Source organism: Lepidochelys kempii, chromosome 10 (genome assembly GCF_965140265.1).
Source record: "Lepidochelys kempii isolate rLepKem1 chromosome 10, rLepKem1.hap2, whole genome shotgun sequence".
Lineage (NCBI taxonomy): Eukaryota > Metazoa > Chordata > Testudines > Cheloniidae > Lepidochelys > Lepidochelys kempii.
In genome coordinates this window covers 31,295,624-31,315,195 of record NC_133265.1, presented here as the reverse complement: position 1 = coordinate 31,315,195, position 19,572 = coordinate 31,295,624, and the positions used below count along the sequence as shown (strand labels likewise).

The window sequence follows — 19,572 nt, the reverse complement described above, 5'->3', positions numbered from 1 at the left end:
GCAAGAACAGCACTCTAGACTGCATTAGGTGCTGTGGTTACAATGGCCTGCTTGGTATCAACAGTGGTTGTGATGCAATGGACATTATGGTTATACCTTTTGGAGTTCCCAAAGAAGGTTTAGATGATAGTAGAAGATCTCTCTTTTGAAGGCACAAAATTGTTTGCAGTTAAGACTGATGCATCACTCCACATTCTCAAAATTGTAGGGCCTCACTATGGTCACTGGGGATCTACACACTGGGTCAGAAACGGAAATTTAGTCCTCAGTATTTCCACAAATGACGTCATCCCCAGTCCCCTCCACAGTGCTACTATGAGTCACAGCAAAAGAAGTCTAAATTTCAGAGGTGTAAACCATCAGCCCCTCAATCTTCAGCATCAAAACCTTCTACCTCGAAGCACCAGTTTTGATGCCTTGGACAAGACTCTGAGAGGTCACTTCCTACAGCATTAGCTGCAACTTTCAGACCTTCCACATCCCTTTGGATGCTGTCTTGCTCTGTTTCTTCAAAATTGGGAACACATATCTACCGACAAATGTTTTGGAGATTGTCTCCAAAGGATACTTTAACCATTTCACCTCCCTCCCCATCCCTCTTCAGGGACCTTTCTCATGAGAGACTGTTAAGACAGGAAATAGATCACCTCCTATGCCTGGAAGCTGTAGAACCTGTTCCAGTACATCTCAGAGGCAAAAGGTTTTTATTCCCGATTTTTCCTGATCCCCAAGAAAAAAGGAGGTTGGAGACCCATACTGGGCCTCAGAGCACTGAACAAATATATGAAGGCAGAAAAACTCAGGATGGTCATGCTAGCAGAGATTATTCTATCTCTGGAACAGGGAAATTGGTTCTCAGCCCTTGATCTCCAGAATGCGTATTTCCACAAATCCATTATATCATCCCTAAGATAATTCCTCTGGTTTACCCTAGTCAGGACTATTATCATCACAGAGTACTTCCTTTCAGCTTCTCATCAGCTCCCAGAATGTTCTCCAAGGTCCTCTCTGTAGTATTGGCTTATCTACACACCCTGGTGATTATAATTTACCCATACTTGGATGACTGTCTCCTCAGGATCTGCTCCTTCAAAGATGCCCTAGGGGTCACCCATGGAGCTATGGACATATTCACGAAGCTGGGCCTACAAATCAATGTCCAAAAATCAACCTTAACTCTGGTACAGTGTTTGGAGTTTATCGGAGCCAATCTCGACTCACTGCAAGCAAAAGCACTCCTCTCATAACACAGATTTCACAGACTGCCCACGCTCATAAAGACAATTCAAGCCATCCCACAAACGTCAGCCAGACATTGCTTCCAGCTTCTGGGACATATGGCAGCAAGCACATTTATACTATCTTATGCCAGACTATACATGAGGTGTCTTCAGGCATGGTTCAGATCTGTTTACAGACCAAACAAAGACAAACCTCTTTCAATGCCCTCCAGGGTCAAACACTCCCTGGATTGGTGGAAAGACCCAACAAATGTCTGTATGGAGGTCCTGTTCACACATCTTCCCCAACATTGTATCCCTAATTGGCTGGGGAGTGCATCTCAACAACTTCAAGACTCAGGGCAAGTGGTCGCCCATGGAGACAACTCTCCACATCAACCTCCTCGAACTCGGAGTCAGAAATACTTGTGCTCACTTTCTTCCACTGATCAGAAATACGCACACAAAAATTATGACAGACAACATAGTGTGCATGTATTACATAAATCGTCAAGGGGGGCAAGATCATCTTCCCTATGCACAGAAGCGCTAAAGCTGTGGAACTGGTGCATTCGCCACAATGTTTTAATATCAGCAGCTTATCTACTGGTAGTGCAGAACATAACAGCAAACAGTCTCAATTGCAAGTTCTTACATGACCATGAGTGGGAAATGACCCCAACAGCATATTCTATCAATGGGGACCCCGATGATAGACTTGTTCGCTACTTACCTGAACAGGAAATGCCCACGCTATTGCTCCAGAGCCAGCCTCGGGAAACACTCATAAGGGGATGCTCTCCTTCTCCCATGGGACAAGAGCCTTTCTCCCATTCCCTCTACTGTTCAAGGTCCTGATAAAAATAAAAAGAGAAAAAGCAAACGTCATTCTGATTGCTCCCAACAGGCCGAGACAGACACGTTACCCACGTGTACCCTGGCAACATGTCCCCCAGTCCCTCTTCAGCCCACCCCTTACCTCCTTTCACAGAACAAAGGATAAACTCTCCATCCCAACCTGCGGATCCTCTGTCTCAAAACTTGATTCCTTCATGGTTCCAACACATAGAGATCTGCTGCTCCGAGGAGGTATAGGAAGTGCTACTACACAGTAGAAAACCAGCTACCTGACGCATTTACCTGCTGAAGTGGACTATGTTTCAGGTTTGGTGCAATTCCAGGCAAATTACCACGGCATCTACCACTCTCCCCATGGTGTTGGACTACATGCAGGATCTCAAGATGTCAGAGCTATCCCTCAGTGCACCCAAAGTACGCATTGCCACCATAATGGCTTTCCATCAGCAAACTGGAGGATATACAGTTTTCACCCACCCAAGTACAAAGAGATTCCTCGTGGGCAATCTCTGTTCCCAACCCAGACATTCCACTCCAACATGGGACCTAAATCTATTTTTAAAGAGCCTGACTAGACCACCTGTTGAATCTATGACCTCTTGTTTGCTTCCATACCTGTCGATGAAGATGGCATTTTTGGCGGCCATCACCTGGCGAGGAGAATAGGGGAGATGGCAGCACTAATGGCACACCCCCTGCCCCCTTCACAGTATTCTTTAAAGAAAAGTTACTCTTAAGCCACATCCAAAGTTCATCTCCAAGATGACCTTGTCTTTTCACATAAACCACCCGATTCACCTACTGACCTTTTCTCCTAAGCCTCACTGTGATAATAGGGAGGCTATACTGCATCTGCTAGTTACTAGGAGAGCCTTAGGGCTGGTCTTCACTACAGGGAGATCAACGCTGCTTCAATTGATGCAGGAGAGGTTGATTTAGCAGGTCTAGTGAAGACCAGCTAAATCGACCACAGAGCGCATTCTGGTTGACCCTGGTACTCCAGCTCCCCGAGAAGATTAAGGTAAGTCAACAGGAAAGTGTCTCCCATCAACGCAGCGCAGTGAAAACACTGGGGGAAGTCGACCTAAGCTACGTCAACTCCAGCTATGTTATTCATGTAGTTGGAGTAGTGTAACATAGGTCGACTTACCCTGGTAGTGAAGACAAGCCCTTAGCCTTTTTTCTGAACAGGACGAAGGCCTTTAGGAAAGCACCTAAGCTTTTCTCCTCCATTGAGGAAAGGTCAAAAGGCATAGCAATATCAGCGCAAAGACTCTCCAAATGGTTCTCAAACGGTACTTGCTACTGCTATCATGCTCTCAGTGTGTTACCTCCATATGGAATCTGCACACACTTGATGAAGTGGTTTCCACCTCTGTTACCTTCCTCAAGAATGTTCCTATCTCGTAAACCTGTAGGGTAGCGACTTGGGCATCTGATCATTCTTTCGCGGAACACTATGTGATTACTGGAAACTCAGCTTCAAACGCACAGGGATGCAGACATACCTACAATGGTGCACCCATAGGGGCACACATCTCGAAGAACCATCATTACTGCACAAGGTAACTTCCTGTTGCGGTTCAATGACAAGACAGCACAGAGCTTTAAGCAAGCAACCAAGCTGGTCTGCTAACGGGCTTCTGCCTGTCAGCTTTCCACCTTCCCCTTTATTCTTTCTCTCCCCCCGCGCATTACATTCTCCAACAGATAAAAGGAATACACTGGCTTTGTTTAACATTCTTATTTACCACTTTCTGTCTACTGCATTCCTTGCTCTCGGGCCTTGAGCCCAGTCCTGGGAGGCTTCCCACGGTTCATGTCATCTGGGCGAGATTCCAAGGTTGATGCCCTTGAAAGGAGCTGTGTGTGCACAGGTCCTATACAACACTCCGGGTGTGCCCTGAATGTTGTCAAGCGCATGAACCTTGTATGAATCCTACATCCCCTCCTTTTTTGTTTATTTGTGCTCGGCCATCTCATGGTAGCCATCAATTCGCTTTTGCAAGCCAATTAACTCCCAGACAGATGAGGTCATAACTCGTGGAGCCTGCCAGGGCGGTTCTCGACAAAGCCTTAACAAAAAGGAAATACATTGCACACAGCAACAGCAAAAAATGAGCTTAAAAAGGTAAAGTGTAATTGGCCGGGCCCCAATTAGCCATGCTAGAATACTGGGAAGAGAGGTTCACGTAAGCAGCGAGCATCATCTCATTTCCAGTTTCCTCAGGGTGATGACATACTGGAATAAGGCACGTACCTAACAATTCTTCAGCTGCTACAAAATCAAATAAACAAAAGTGGGTAACATTTGCTATTGAAGCCAATCTTTCCCATAGGTTATATGTCATTCGGGCCCGTAATGGAGAAAGTGCTCCTGAGCAAACCACCGCAGGAAATATCAGGCACAAAAGGCATACAATCAATACAGAATTAGCAGTAATTTGGGCGAGAATTGCCACAAACAAAGTCTCAGAAGTCTCTGGCTGTTGGTTTGCTGCCTGTCTTCATTGAGCCGCGGCGACCAATGCTTTTACTGCTCCCCATGTCACGGGCTGGCTTGGGACGCTACGCTTCCTCCGTTTCCGTCCCGCCGTTGTTGACCCGGGAGGCACCGCGTTCTCCTCCAAGGTCAGCTGAAACTCCGGTATGGGGTTCGACAGCCCCTGGTGACACGCCATGCTGTTTCAGTGCCGGTCGCACACACCGGGCCGGAACCCACAACGGTCCTGCAGGGAGAGACACAGCAGCATATCTCCAACCCCAAGTGATTAGAGGTACTGGGCCCAGCCATTGTAGATTGGGCAGCTGACGGTAATAGACACGCGGTCTTTCCAGTACCTCGGACTTATGAAAATGCCGATCCGTGGGGGTCTGCTGATCTGCGTTCAGCGTTAAGTTATTTAATGTAAACAAAAGGATATGCAATTGTTGCTGAATGTCTCTTAAGGTTCGGAGACGCAGCTCCCCTTGTTTTAGTTGTTTGTCGAGCAAGGTTTTTAGTGTGCAATTTGCACGTTCAACAATAGCTTGGCCTGTGGAATTATAAGGGATCCCGTGTTTTAGACTGACGTCCCATCGGGTACAAAAAGTGGAGAGGGCTGTGGAGCAATAGGCTGGGGCATTATCCGTTTTTATCTGGCTCGGGCGACCCATAACAGCAAAACAGGCTAGCAAATGGTGAATAACTTTGGGAGTGGCTTCCCCACGCTGTGGGGTCGCCCAGAGGAATCCTGAACAGGTATCAATGGAAACATGTAAAAACGAATAGGGACGGAATTGTGGCACGTGAGTAACATCCATTTGCCACAGCTGATTCGCTGCGGTACCTCTGGGGTTAACGGCATAAGAAAAGGTAGGGGCAGCAGCGGCACAGTGGGGGCAGGAACGAACAATAGAACGTGCATGATCATCAGGAATGTGAAACTGTCGGGCCAAAACAGAGGCAGACTGATTTAAAAAAAGGCATGGCTTTCAATGGGGTCAGAAAAAAGGGAATTTACCTGACCACGTAACGCGTGATCAGCGCGCGCATTGCCTTCAGTAAGTAGCCCAGGCAGAGGGGTATGACTGCGAATATGAGCAACAAAATAAGGGAAATTACGAGTGGTGAGGAGATACTGTAAGAACAAAAACAGGCAAAGAAGGTCCGCATCGACCTGAGGGGTAATAAGGGCAAGGGGTAAATGATCAATTACCTGATAAACATAATGCGTGTCCATGATCAAATTAAAGGGACAATCAGCAAAAAGTTGAAAGGCCAAAATAACAGCAGCTAGTTCCAAGGACTAGTAAAGCTCTCCAAGCACTGTGCATGCAAATATTGTTATACAAGTGAATGAAGCGCTTTCAGCTTTTCTAGGGGGAGGGGTCAATCCATACGGGCTCTAAGGATTGCCATACTAATGGTAATGCGGATGGCAAGGTGGGTGAGGGAGGATTTTGGGCCATTATATATTAATATTGAGGGTGGTGTCCAGCTTTACAAGTAAGTCACAGCCCCAAATATTGAGGTAGACAGGGAGTACAAAAGGGCAGATTGTAGCAAGGGCACGGCCTCCTGGTTTAGAGACCGTGACCCAAGACAAACTTTGGCGCCCGGGTTTGCTACCCCCCGATCCCCCACAACTCTTTAGAAGGAACTGTTGGCCAACCGACCAGCCACTCCGGATCACGAATCACCGTAACGTCAGCTCCAGTGTCCACCAGCCCTGTAAAAGGAACATTATTTAAGAGAAGTGTTAACTGAGGTTTCGAGGGGCGGACCGACATTGTTAGAGCAACAAGTGGAGAGGACGTGTTGTGAGATGGCAACTGGGACAGCGTCGATCCAAAGCCGTTCCTGCCCCCGGGCTCGATCCTCTGTGGCTGGCACCTGATAGGGGACTAAAATCAATTGCGCAATTGACCGTCCACGCGGGAGCGACTGTGGAAGATGGGTCCATACCTGAACCTTAATAACGCCGTTGTAATCGGCGTCAATGACCCCTGGGATGACAAAAAAACCCTGTTTCCCAGTGTGTGAGCGAGGGAGAACCAGACCCACAAATCCAGCAGGGAGAGGTCCCATCATCTGGGTAGGTATGGCGCAAACCTCCCCTGGCAACTGAAAATCAGCGTCCTCCTGCATAATCAAATCAAGCCCTGCACTTCCGGCAGTCGCCGACCTCATGGAGTCTATGGATTTTAAAGCAGAGGAACAGTTGTCTAGTGGGAAACACCCCCATTTGGCCCTGGGTTCGGGGGGGACCTGTCGTGCGCTTTCCCGACCCGCTACGACACTGATTAGCCTAGTGATAGCCCTTCCGACACTTGGGGCACTTCTTTGAGGGGCGGGCGGGCGCTGTCGATGAGCAGCACTCCCGCTGAAAGTGACCCTCCTTACCACAGCGGTAACAACGCTTCCCCTCCTTCCCGCTTTTCCGCAGGGCGGCGCCCATAACCCCAGCTTTATGTGCTTGAGTTCTGATGTTTTGGCACGCCCGCAGCATGTCTGACAGCTCTAGAATCCCAGAGGCTTGTGCCACCTGGAGAGCACGGCGACAATCGTCGTTTGCATTTTCAACCGCCATTTTTAACAGGATCTCCTGAGCTGCCGCAGGTTATCCACCTGTCGGAGGATAGCCTCCCGCAACCTGTTGGTAAAATCCATAAAGGACTCTGATGCACCCTGACGGATACTGGCAAAGCTTTTGGTAGGCTTGCCTGAATCCGGGACCTTCCGGAAAGCATGCTGGGCGCAGGTGGAAATAATGGGGAAGATGGCCTGAGGGAGCTGAGACTGCAGATGGACAGTAGCAAACTGGCCCTCCCCTGCCAACTGCTCATAAATGACACCTTGCTCTCTATATATCTGGGCTTGGCGTTCCGCCATCTGCCGATACTCACTAAGCCAAATAACATACTGACTGGGCGTCAGCATCATGCGCAACAGCGCCTTCCAATCTTCAGGGATCAGGGTGTACCCAGTACCTAGCCCTTCAATGAGACCAGTTACATACGTGCTAGTGAGGCCGAACTCGCGAATCTCTTTCTTTACGTCTCTGATCACCGAGTAGGGCAAACTGACCTAGTTTGCAACCTGGTTGCCCTGGCCATCATCCTGCCAGGTCACCGGACAAACTGAGACCAGCTCAGCCAGCACCTCTGCTGTAAGATCTGAGCGAGTCTTCGCTGCGTGAACCATTTGTTGCACCAGTGAAAGCCGCTGAGCAGACGCGGACGACCCCCCGGGGGGCCCCAGAGCATGGGGCCCCATGGGGGGAGGGTGATCAAACACCAGCTCCGGTGGGGAAGGCCAGGGAGGCGGTGGTAATAGAGGCACTGGGGGCGAAGCAGGGGGAGGGATGGTTGCAGGAACGAAAGGGGGTGGCGGAATCGGCAGCCCTTCTGTTGGCGCGGGAGAGGGCCTTTCTGAGAAGACACGCTGTGTCGCATCGCCAGGAGGGGGGATGGCTGCAGGAGCAGACGGGAGTGCCGAGAGCACCAGCCTCGCGAGGGAGGGCCTGTCCGAGGCGACACGCTGTATCGCGTCGCGGCAGAGGTGCCAGGCATGTAGACCCTGCACAGGCGCCCGAGGCTCTTTGTGCAATGTCTGGCCCAACCGCTCCCAGTCCGTTAGCTTAAGGGTTCCAGCTTCAGGGTACCACAGGCACTGGGCACTCACCTCCTGTAGCAGGAGAGTGAGTTCTCGAGTGGGGCAATCATGCTGAGCCTTACGCAGCAAATACTGTAGTTCACTGTGGTCTTGCACTTGCAAAGCAGAGAGGAAGCTTCCCATACTTACCACAATGAAAAATACTCACCGGGATCCGCGAAGCGGATGAGTGACGCGTCTGAAACCCTTGCCGGGCGAGGTGAGTGCTGAGGGCCCCACGTTTGGGCGCCAGTTGTTGCGGTTCAATGACAAGACAGCACAGAGCTTTAAGCAAGCAAGCAAGCTGGTCTGCTAACGGGCTTCTGCCTGTCAGCTTTCCACCTTCCCCTTTATTCTTTCTCTTCCCCCGCGCATTACATTCTCCAACAGATAAAAGGAATACACTGGCTTTGTTTAACATTCTTATTTCCCAGTTTCTATCTACTGCATTCCTTGCTCTCGGGCCTTGAGCCCAGTCCTGGGAGGCTTCCCACGGTTCATGTCATCTGGGCGAGATTCCAAGGTTGATGCCCTTGAAAGGAGCTGTGTGTGCACAGGTCCTATACAACACTCCGGGTGTGCCCTGAATGTTGCCAAGCGCATGAATCTTGTATGAATCCTACATCTTCCTTTTATGGACCTCTTCTCTTTCCTCTGAGACAAAGTCAAAGATTAAGGATCTTCTGTTTGAGAGAGACAGTCTGTTCAGTTCTAAAACAGATGAGGTGTTGGAAAAGATTAAATAAACTAGATCTATGGCAAGATATCTAGAAACCTTTAAGTCTTTTTCAGACAGAGAACTCCTGCATCCTCATTCAGATACCAGAGGCAATGTTACATTTTCATAGTCTTCTTATTACTCTCAAAGAAAACATCTTTATCAACAACAGCAAAAGCATCCTCCTCCTTCTCAGTCTCAATATAGGAAAAGATTCTCCAAACTCAAGATGAGACTGAAGTACTTTTCTATGACTTCTTTTTGCCTAATATTAGGCCTCAGATTTGATTAGGGTGACCAAAGAGCAAATGTGAAATATCGTGATGCGGGTGCGGTGATAGGAGCCTATATAAGAAAAATACCCAAAAATCGGGACTGTCCCTATAAAATTGGGACATCTGGTCACCCTAGGTTTGATGTTACAACCAAGAGCTACAAACGAACCTTAGATGCTCATGACGTGTGGAGACTGTCTGTCTGATTTTTACAATACATGGCAAAACATCACTATGGACAGATGGATTTTGGAAAGGAGGGTTACACCATACCATTCAAGACCATTCCACTCTTCCTTGCCTTCCCTTTTCATGGACACCTCTCACAAGAGAATTCTCAGAGCAGAAATCCATTTTCTGCTACTACAGAGAACAATAGAGGAAGTCCTGGAAGATCTCAGGAATCAAGGGTTTTATTCCTGTTATTTTCTGGTTCCTAGATGGATGCAGGTTTCTGACCAATCCCAGATCTTAGAAAATTTAACAAATACATCAGGAATTTTCACTTTAGGATGCTGACTCTTAGTTCAGTCATCCTCTCTCTTTCTGCTCTAGATTAGCTTGCTGCTCTCTATTTAAAAGATACTTACATCCACATTTCCATTCAACCATCTCACAGAAACTACCTTCATTTAACCCTGGGACAGATCCATTTCCAATACAAGGTTTTCCCATGTGGCCTTTCTACTCTTCCTTGGGGTTTTACAAAATGCTTTTCTGTAATAGCAGCCTTTCTGAACAGACAATGCATTTTTGTGTTCTCATATTTCAGTGACTGGCTTCTGAAAGCTCATTCCAAAGTCGAGTTGAACAAAGTCATTCTCTTCACATATTCTCTATTCCAAAAATTAGATTTTCTGACAAACAAGAAAAAATCATATTGCGCCCAATGTAAACAATTTCTTTTCTTAGCAGTAGTTGTCAACTCCACAGTAATGAGAGCTTACCTCCCAGAGAAAAAATTCCAAAAACTGAAATCCAGCTTACTCCAGAAATCACCACAAGAAGTACTGTTCTTCCTCATCCTCCTTCTGGGTCTTGTGACCTTCTGGGTCTTGTTACACCTTACACAGGATTCAGAATGAGACCTCTGGGTTTCAAGAAATTTCATTCTCACAGTGCACAGCATGTGCATGATGCTTACAATCCAAAGAAAGTTTGGAATACTTTTCTATGGTGGATGAAGCCCAGGAATGTACTGAAGGGAGTGATGTTCAACCCCCCCACCTCCTTCAGCAATAATTACAATGGACGCTTCCAAGATAGTTTGGGGGCACATTTCAACAAATTATTAACAGGGGGTTTCTGGAATCTGCAAGAATTGCAAATTGACATCAATGTTTTGGAATTAAAGGCTATCCATTTAGCACTCAAATCCTTACTCCCTCAGATTCAAGATTCTGTGTTGCAAGTTGCCATCAGCAATGTGTCAGAAGCGTATTCTGTAAACAAACAAGGAGGTGCCCATCCATCACAACTTTGCCGATAAGCAATAAAACTATGGAACCGGTGTATATGTCATGAAATTTATCCAATTGTGTTGCATGTAGCAGGATCTAACAATAAACTGGCAAACCAACTAAGCAGAGACTCTTCTAAGGTTCACAAATGGTCTCTAGAGGAATCAGCGATTTAAGAACTTGTCAATATTTGGCGATTTCCAAATGTCAATCTCTGCCATCAGCCTCAATAGCAAATGCCGTCACTTTTGTTTGATAGAAGAGATAGACACTCAGTCATTGATGGATATGTTTCTCATCAGTTGGGGGACAGATTTGATGTATACTTTCCTGCCTTTTCCATTATTGTTTAAGGTGGTAAAAAAGATCAGACAGGACTCAGCCAAAATGATACTCGTTGCTCCAGCATAACCAAGACAGCGATGGTACATGAACTAGTTTCTCCTCTACAAAAGGAAATTCAAACACTTACCTGTATTGCCATATCTGCTGTCATAAAAATGGGAAGAGTACACCATCCAGACCCTCAGTCACTACATCTCATGGCATTCGGAACAGGATTTTGACAAATTTTGAGAACTCTTTCTCTCTTGAGATGCAACAAAATGGCAGATGAAATTCAGTGTTGATAAATGCAAAGTACTGCACATTGGAAAACATAATCTCAACTATACATATAAAATGATGGGGTCTAAATTAGCTGTTACCACTCAAGAAAGAGATCTTGGAGTCATTGTGGACAGTTCTCTGAAAACATCCACTCAGTGTGCAGCGGCAATCAAAAAAGCAAACAGAATGTTGGGAATCATTAAGAAAGGGATAGATAATAAGACAGAAAATATCATATTGCCTCTATATAAATCCATTGTACACCCACAACTTGAGTATGGGTGTACAGATGTGGTTGCCCCAACTCAAAAAAGATTTATTAGAATTGGAAAAGGTTCGGAAAAGGGCAACAAACATTATTAGGGGTATGGAACGGCTTCCATATGAGGAACGAATAATAGGACTGGGACTTTTCAGCTTGGAAAAGAGATGACTAAGGGGGATATGATAGAGGTCTATAAAATCATGACTGGTGTGGAGAAAGTAAATAAGGAAGTGTTATTTACTCCTTCTAATAACACAAGAACAAGGGGTCACCTAATGAAATTAATAAGCAGCAGGTTTAAAACAAACAAAAGGAAGTATTTTTTCATACAATGCATCTGTGAAACTCCTTGCCAGAGAATGTTCTGAAGGCCAAGACTATAACAGGGTTCAAAAAAGAAGTAGATAAGTTCATGGAGGATAGGTCCACCAATGGCCATCTGCCAGGATGGGCATGGAAGGTGTCCTTAGCCTCTGTTTGCCAGAAGCTGGGAATGGGCGATAAGGAATGGATCACTTGATTATTACCTGTTCTGTTCATTCCCTCTGAAGCACCTGGCATTGGCCAGTGTCAGAAGACAGGATACGGGGCTAGATGGACCTTTGGTCTGACCCAGTATGGCCATTCTTATGTTCTTAGGTACTGCTTAATTCTTGAAAACAATCTACTAGAATATGTTATGATCTAAAATGGAGATTTCTACTGTGGGTATCAGATAAGGATTTTGATCCAGTATTTGCTCCTATTTAGTGTATTTTAGAGTACTTGTTTTTCCTAACAAATAAGGGGTTATCCATCTCATAGTTTAGAATGCATTTAGATGCAGTAGCAGCTTTTCATAATCCTGTGGATGGTAAAATCAATTTTTTCTTGTTATATTGTCAAAAGATTTTTAAGGGTCGATTGAATCTTTACCCACCAGTTTCTCCATGGGACTTAAACCAAGTGTTAACATTTGAACTGTTATCAACTTGGTATTTATTTCATCTTTCCATTAAAACAGCCCTTATTATAGCAGGTACATCGGCTAAAAGAATCAGTGAATTTTATGCCTTGATGGCAGACCCTCCATTTACAATTTTTTATAAAGATAAATAACCACATTTTTTTAGCAAGTAATTTCTGATTTTCTTATTAATCAATGTATTAACCTGCCAATACTCTTTCCAAAACTTCACACTCATAGGAGTGAATTAAAGTTACATTGTTTGAATGCTAAAAAGTTCTCTCTTACTATTTAGACAAAGCTAAAGTATTCAGAGGGAAAAGAACATAAGAACGGCCATACTGGGTGTCAAGGTTCCTTCCCCACTCTGAACTCTAGGGTACAGATGTGGGGACCTGCATGAAAAATCCCCTAAGCTTATTTTTACCAGCTAAGGTTAAAACTTCCCCAAGGTACAAAGTATTCTACCTTTTGTCCTTGGACTTTTTTGCTGCCACCACCAAGCGTCTAACAAATACAACAGGGAAAGAGCCCACTTGGAAACGTCTTTCCCTCTTAAATCCCCCCAAGCCCTACACCCCCTTTCCTGGGGAAGGCTTGATAAAAATCCTCACCAATTTGCACAGGTGAACACAGACCCAAACCCTTCGACCTTAAGAACAATGAAAAAGCAATCAAGTTCTTAAAAGAAGAATTTTAATTAAAGAAAAAGTGAAAGAATCACCTCTGTAAAATCAGGATGGAAAATACCTTACAGGGTAATCAGATTCAAAACATAGAGAATCCCTCTAGGCTAAACCTTAAGTTACAAAAAGACACAAAAACAGGAATATACATTCCATTCAGCACAACTTATTTTATCAGCCATTTACACAAAACAGAATGTAACGCTCATCTAACTAGATTGCTTACTGACTTTTTATAGGAGTTCTGACCTGCATTCCTGCTTTGGTCCCGGCAAAAGCATCACACAGACAGAGAGAACCCTTTGTTTCCTCCCCACTCCAGCTTTGAAAATATCTTGTCTCCTCATTGGTCATTTTGGTCAGGTGCCAGTGCGGTTGTCCTAGCTTCTTAACCCTTTACAGGTGAAAGGGTTTTTCCTCTGGCCAGGAGGGATTTTAAAGGTGTTTACCCTTCCCTTTATATTTATGACACTGGGTCAGACCAAAGCTCCATCTAGCCCAGTATCCTGTCTTCCAACATTGGCCCAATGCCAGGTGCCCCAAATAAATAAAGCCAAGCACCTCACTGCTGGGGGACAACAGGCCCAGCCAGAAACTGCTGCCCAGGCTCCAGCGAGATTTGAACTCATGACCCCTGGTTTACAAGACCAATGCTCTGGGTCAGACAGTTCAATGAAGTGAGTTGTAAGAATGTTTCACATTTTTCTCCTCCTACTATTAACACACATTCTACCAAGGTAGTTTCTACTTCAGCAGCATAGACCTATTTCATTAATTGAAATGTGTAAAGTGGCCACATGGAACTCAGTACATACTTTTAGTAAACATTATGCATTAGACATAGCTGCTAGTCTGATACATAATTTGGCGGGGCTGTTCTTCAACCTCTCTCGTTGGGATACATTTACCACCATACATTTACTATCTACTACTGACCAAACTATCCCAAACTATTGCCAACTTTGTAATATATAAAAACCGAATATTCCAGCAGGAGTGCTGGAACCTCCCTTGCCCAGCCCCTTCCCCCTGAGGCCATGCCCCGCCCCTTCCCCCAGGCCTCATTCCTGCCTTGCCTCTTCAGAGCCCTGAGGCTCCACCATTGCCCCTCCCCCTCCCCCTGAGGCCCCACCTCCCATTCACTCCTCTTTCCCCCTCCCCCCATCACTCGCTGCTGTTCCCCACCCCCTACCCCTGCATGGGTCGGGAGGGACTTGCCTGCAGAGCCGGGGAGGGGAGCTGCAGTCGCCCAATGCAGGTAGGAGGCGGCCCTGGCTAAGTAGGGGCTGGCACAGGTGATGACTCGGTGCCTCCCCTGCCTGCAATAACCAGACTTTGGGTGTCTGATCAGTAGAGCTAACCGGACACCATCAGGTCCCCTTTTCAACTGGACTTTCCAGTCAAAAACCGGACACCATTCATGACTGCCGGTTGGTGCATATCCCAGGAGTGTGAATATGCAGAGTCCATCTTGAAGAACCTCAGTTATATGTAGGTTTTAGAGTAGCGGCCATGTTAGTCTGTATCTGCAAAAAGAACAGGAGTACTTGTGGCACCTTAGAGACTAACAAATTTATTTAAGCATAAGCTTTCATGGGCTAAAACCCACTTCATTGGATGCATACAGTGGAAAATACAGTAGGAAGATATATATATACACAGAAAGCATGAAAAAATGGGTGTAGCCATACCAACTATAATGAGAGTAATCAGTTAAGGTGAGCTATTATCAGCAGGAGAAAAAAGAAAAAGAAAAAACCTGTTGTAGTGATAATCAGGATGGCCCATTTCCAACAGTTGACAAGAAGGTGTGAGTAACAGGAGGGGTTAAAATAAGCATGTGGAAATAGTTTTACTTTGTGTAATGACCCATCCATTCCCAGTCTTTATTCAAGCCTAATTTAATGGTGTCCAGTTTGCAAATTAATTCCAATTCAGCAGTTTCTCGCTGGAGTCTGTTTTTGAAGTTTTTTTGTTGTAGTATTGCGACTTTTAGGTCTGTAATCAGGTGACCAGGGAGATTGAAGTGTTCTCCGACTGGTTTTAGAACGTTATAATTCTTGACATCTGATTTGTGGCCATTTATTCTTTTACATAGAGATTGTCCATTTTGGCCAATGTACATGGCAGAGGGGCATTGCTGGCACATGATGGCATATATCACATATATCCTTTAGTCTCTAAGGTGCCACAAGTACTCGGTTTTTTTGCTGATACAGACTAACACAGCTACTACTCTGAAACCTGTAATTGACTTATAGTTCCATTAACAGTGCTCAGCTGATGATGCTCAGGTAGCCTTAAAACTTGGATTCTTTCCTTTTTTTTTTTTTGTTGGTTTGTGTCTCAACATTAACCTTTATTGACATAATTATTTTGTTTAACACTAAGCTGGGAAAGGGAGTCAGAGATTTTAACCTTGTGTGTAATAAGAGAAGCAATGTAATAGCAGCATTAGAACAGAACGCTACCGCAAAAGAACCCAACATAACCAACACAATGGTCTACATTTGATAGTCTATATTGTGGGAATTAATTTCTTGTCATGTCTACATATATAAAGACTTATCTTGGATTTTATTTTCAGATGAAGCCCTTTGTGTCAAAGGCCTAAAAAACTTCAGAGTCGGGTGGCACAGTGAACAAGAACACACTCTGCAGGAGTCATGGAACTCCCTTCTAAAGTTCAATTATTCTCACCGTGGGCGAATCTCCAACATGGATTTTCAAGGGGATATCTTTGATGAGTTTCTACATCAGCAAAAAATCAGCCGGCATGGAGAACATCAGCTTGTGAGGAAAGAAGGAATACAAGTGCTACCAAAACGACAAGAAGAAAATTACATGGAGACAGATGATGGAAATGATTTTAAAATCCCTGTTTTGCCATATGGACAGTACTTAATAATAGACATTAAATCCACATGGGGAGACAGACACTATGTTGGTCTTAATGGAATTGAAGTTTTTAGTTCCAAAGGAGAGCCTGTTCAGATTTCAAAGATAAAAGCTGAGCCACCTGATATAAATATTTTACCAGCATATGGCAAAGATCCAAGAGTAATAACCAATCTAACTGATGGGGTAAATCGGACACAGGATGACATGCACCTTTGGCTAGCACCCTTTACTCCTGGGAAGCCTCACCTTATCTATATTGACTTTGTGAATCCCTGTCAAGTAGCTATGATTAGGATTTGGAATTATAATAAATCCCGAATACACTCCTTCCGAGGTGTGAAAGATATTACAATGTTATTAGATGAGCAATGCATCTTTAAAGGAGAAATTGCAAAGGCTTCAGGAACATTGTCTGGAGGTATGGTATGATCCCTCATTTTCTTTGTGAAAACGACACTGGCTACACTGCTATTTTTAGCATGCTAGCTAGAGTTAGTTTGGGTACATCTGCATGAGCTGGGAATCAAATTTCCCAACTCAAATGTAGATGTATCCTTTTTAAGGAGAATATTTTATATTTATAGCTCCTAGAGTCCCCAGCCAGGACAGGAAACAGATAAAAAAACAGAAGATTGTCTCTGCTCCAAACAGCTTACAGTCTTGGGCTTTATTTGTATTGTTCTTGTTTTTATGTGTATGAGATCTTCTTTTTTTACAGATTTATATTTTAGATGTGTTTAAAAATCAGCTGGATTCTCTGGACTCACCTACACTACAATAAGAAATTGTGTTTTAGCATGTTAACTACAGTAGAACCTCAAAGATATGAACACTAGTGTTACAGACTTACTGGTCAACCGGACACTATGTGGAACTGGAATTAATCAATCAGGCAGCAGCAGAGACAAAAAACCACAAAACCAAAATACCCCCAGCAAATACTGTACTTCCTTGGGGCCTTAGCCCTGGAGCTCAGGGCTTCAGCCATGGGGGGTTGGGGCTGCAGCTGCAGGGTAGGGATCAGGGCTTTAGCCCCTTGGGTACACAGGGGCTTAGGGCTTTAGCTACAAGGGGAGCACCCATTTCAGCCCCAGCACTCCCTCAGCAGTTAAAGTCCTGAGCCCCAGTGGGCCCCCCTGGCTGAAACCGGGAGCGGAGTCATGGGGAGACCCAAGCCCCGACGCCTGCCACGGGGCTGAAACTGGGAGCAGAGCAGCAGGGCTTCTGCCCTGAGCCCCAGCACTCCCCCCCCCAGGTCTAAAGCCCTGAGCCCTGTTGCTCCCGTGGGGCAGAAGCCCTGAGGCCCCTGCCCGGAGCCCTGGCACCCCAAGGGTCAGAAGCCCTGACTGTCCGTCCCCCCCCCGTGACTGAAGTCCACAATGTCTTGTTCAGAGTTACGGAACATTTCAGAGTTACGAACAACCTCCATTCCTGAGGTGTCCATAACTCCTGAGGTTCTACTGTAACATGACTAAACTGTAGCATAAACAAGGAATACATTGTCTCTTGTCTATGTTACAATTTACAATTATATTAGTTAAACATATTACTCAACACATGTTAAAACATAGTTCCACATCGTAGTGTAGTGAAGCCCTTGATTTGCAGTACTTTCACATTGTGTTTTTAATTCCTAATGTCTTGTGCTTTTCAGCTCCAGAGCACTTTGGGGATACTATATTGTTCACGACTGATGATGATATTCTAGAGGCCATATTCTGCTATGATGAGACTTATGATGGAGAAATTGAAAATGTGTGCTCGCTAAGATATGAGGAAGAGCTAAAGAGACCAAGGACTGCTGATGGGGAGGGAGATGAGAGACCTTTCACACAAGCAGGCTTAAGGACAGATGATAAGCAGGTAGGACACATATAAATGAGGATTTCTAAGGAAACTATCTTTTCTTTCCATTGAATAGCTCCAATAGCAATAATTGATATCAGGGACTGAAGCTGGGACTGATATGGCTGTCAGTCTGTTCTTCGGATTTTATCACCAGTCATATTACTGGGAGAAATTTGTTTTCAAAACTAATATTGTATTCCAATTTTTGTCTTTTTTCTGATTTATTCATGAGCATTTAATGAAGGCTATAGTGACATTATTCACAAACTTCCTCTTTAATTACATGGATAGAGATAAGACAGTGTTTCTTTTGATTTAGACCCAGCTGCATGCTTTGAGGGTTTATCTGTGTTTTTAATCCACAACTTGTTCTTTTCTGAGTGTCAGGGCTGTGGGTCTCAAACGCCAGTCCACAAGGCTCTTAGGCACCAGTATGTTCCAACCCGCCACCCCGTGACCTGTTTTAAAAGTAACCAGAACTCAAAGTTCACCTCTGACAGAGGACTCAAGTCCTGGGCTCTGATGGGTGGAACTCCAGGAATCCTGTTTGGTTCGCTGCTTCTATTTAAACCAAGCAGAGGAACAGGAATTCATCTGTGCAACTGGGTGTCCCCTGCTTGGGATGGCATCCCCTGCATTACCTGCTCCTACTGCCTATTCTTATCTCCACCTGACCCTGCTGACATCTGACTCTTTTTGCCCTCTGGCTTATCTCTGACTCTGATCACCTGGTATCCGGACCTGGCTTCCAACTCCTGTTCTGACCAGTAGGCCTGGACCATTCACATCCCGCTTGTGACACTGGGCTTAAGTCAGCTATAAAAGTAAACCCTGAACTAAAACATATTCAAAAGTTCTTTGTGAAAATTTTCTCTACAGATCCAAATTGTAGCAGCTAGGCAGCTTACTTTATGAACCAGGGAACTATGCAGAGCAATATAAACTGTCAGGGAGCACTTGTTCGTCTGTCATGGTATAAAAGACTCTCTTGTGACTTTCATCCCCTTAAAGTTCAATAAGTAGTGGAACACTGGGGAAGTTCCAAAGGACTGGAAGAAAATTAATGTTGTGCCAATATTAAAAAGGGTAAACAGGTGACATAAATAATTGTGGGCCTGTCAGTTTGACACTTAGAAAAAACAATGGAATGGCTGATATAGGACTAGATTAATAAAGAATTAAAGGAGATATTATAGTTAATGCCAATCCTCATGTGTTAATAGAAAATAGATCCTGTCAAACTAATTTCATATCTTTTTTATGAGATTACAAGTTTGGTTGATAAAGGTAATAGTGTAGATGTAATATACTTATGTACAGCATTGGCTTTGGTACCACACACATTTTGACTGAAAAACTATAAAGATATAAAATCAACACAACACACATTAAATAGACTAAAAACTGGCTAATAGGTATATCTCAGAATGCAATTGTAAATGGGGAATCATCATCTAGCACATACGTTTCTAGTGGGTCCTCTGGGGATTGGTTCTTGGCCCTATGATATTTAATATTTTTATCAATGGTCTGGAAGAAAACATAAAATCATCACTAATAAAGTTTGTAGATGACACAAAGTTTGGATGGGTGGTAAGTAATGAAGAAGACAGGTCACTGATACAGAATGATCTGGATCGCTTGGTAACC

The 19,572-nt window shown here is 44.7% G+C and overlaps 1 protein-coding gene across 12 annotated transcripts in view; it reads left to right on the top strand.

Moving 5' to 3' along the window:
• KATNIP (katanin interacting protein) overlaps positions 1-19,572 on the top strand; it is a 181,367-nt gene that overhangs the window by 108,725 nt on the left and 53,070 nt on the right. For 11 of the 12 annotated variants that reach the window (XR_012161174.1, XM_073362645.1, XM_073362649.1 and 8 more), the window contains 2 exons: positions 15,761-16,492; positions 17,729-17,937. Coding sequence is in view for 11 of the 12 variants with exons in the window: in XM_073362645.1 (XP_073218746.1) it covers positions 15,761-16,492; positions 17,729-17,937 (941 nt within the window). In the remaining variant the exon portion in view is untranslated. The remainder of the gene's footprint in view (positions 1-15,760; positions 16,493-17,728; positions 17,938-19,572) is intronic. The other variant, XM_073362651.1, reaches the window with a different exon arrangement.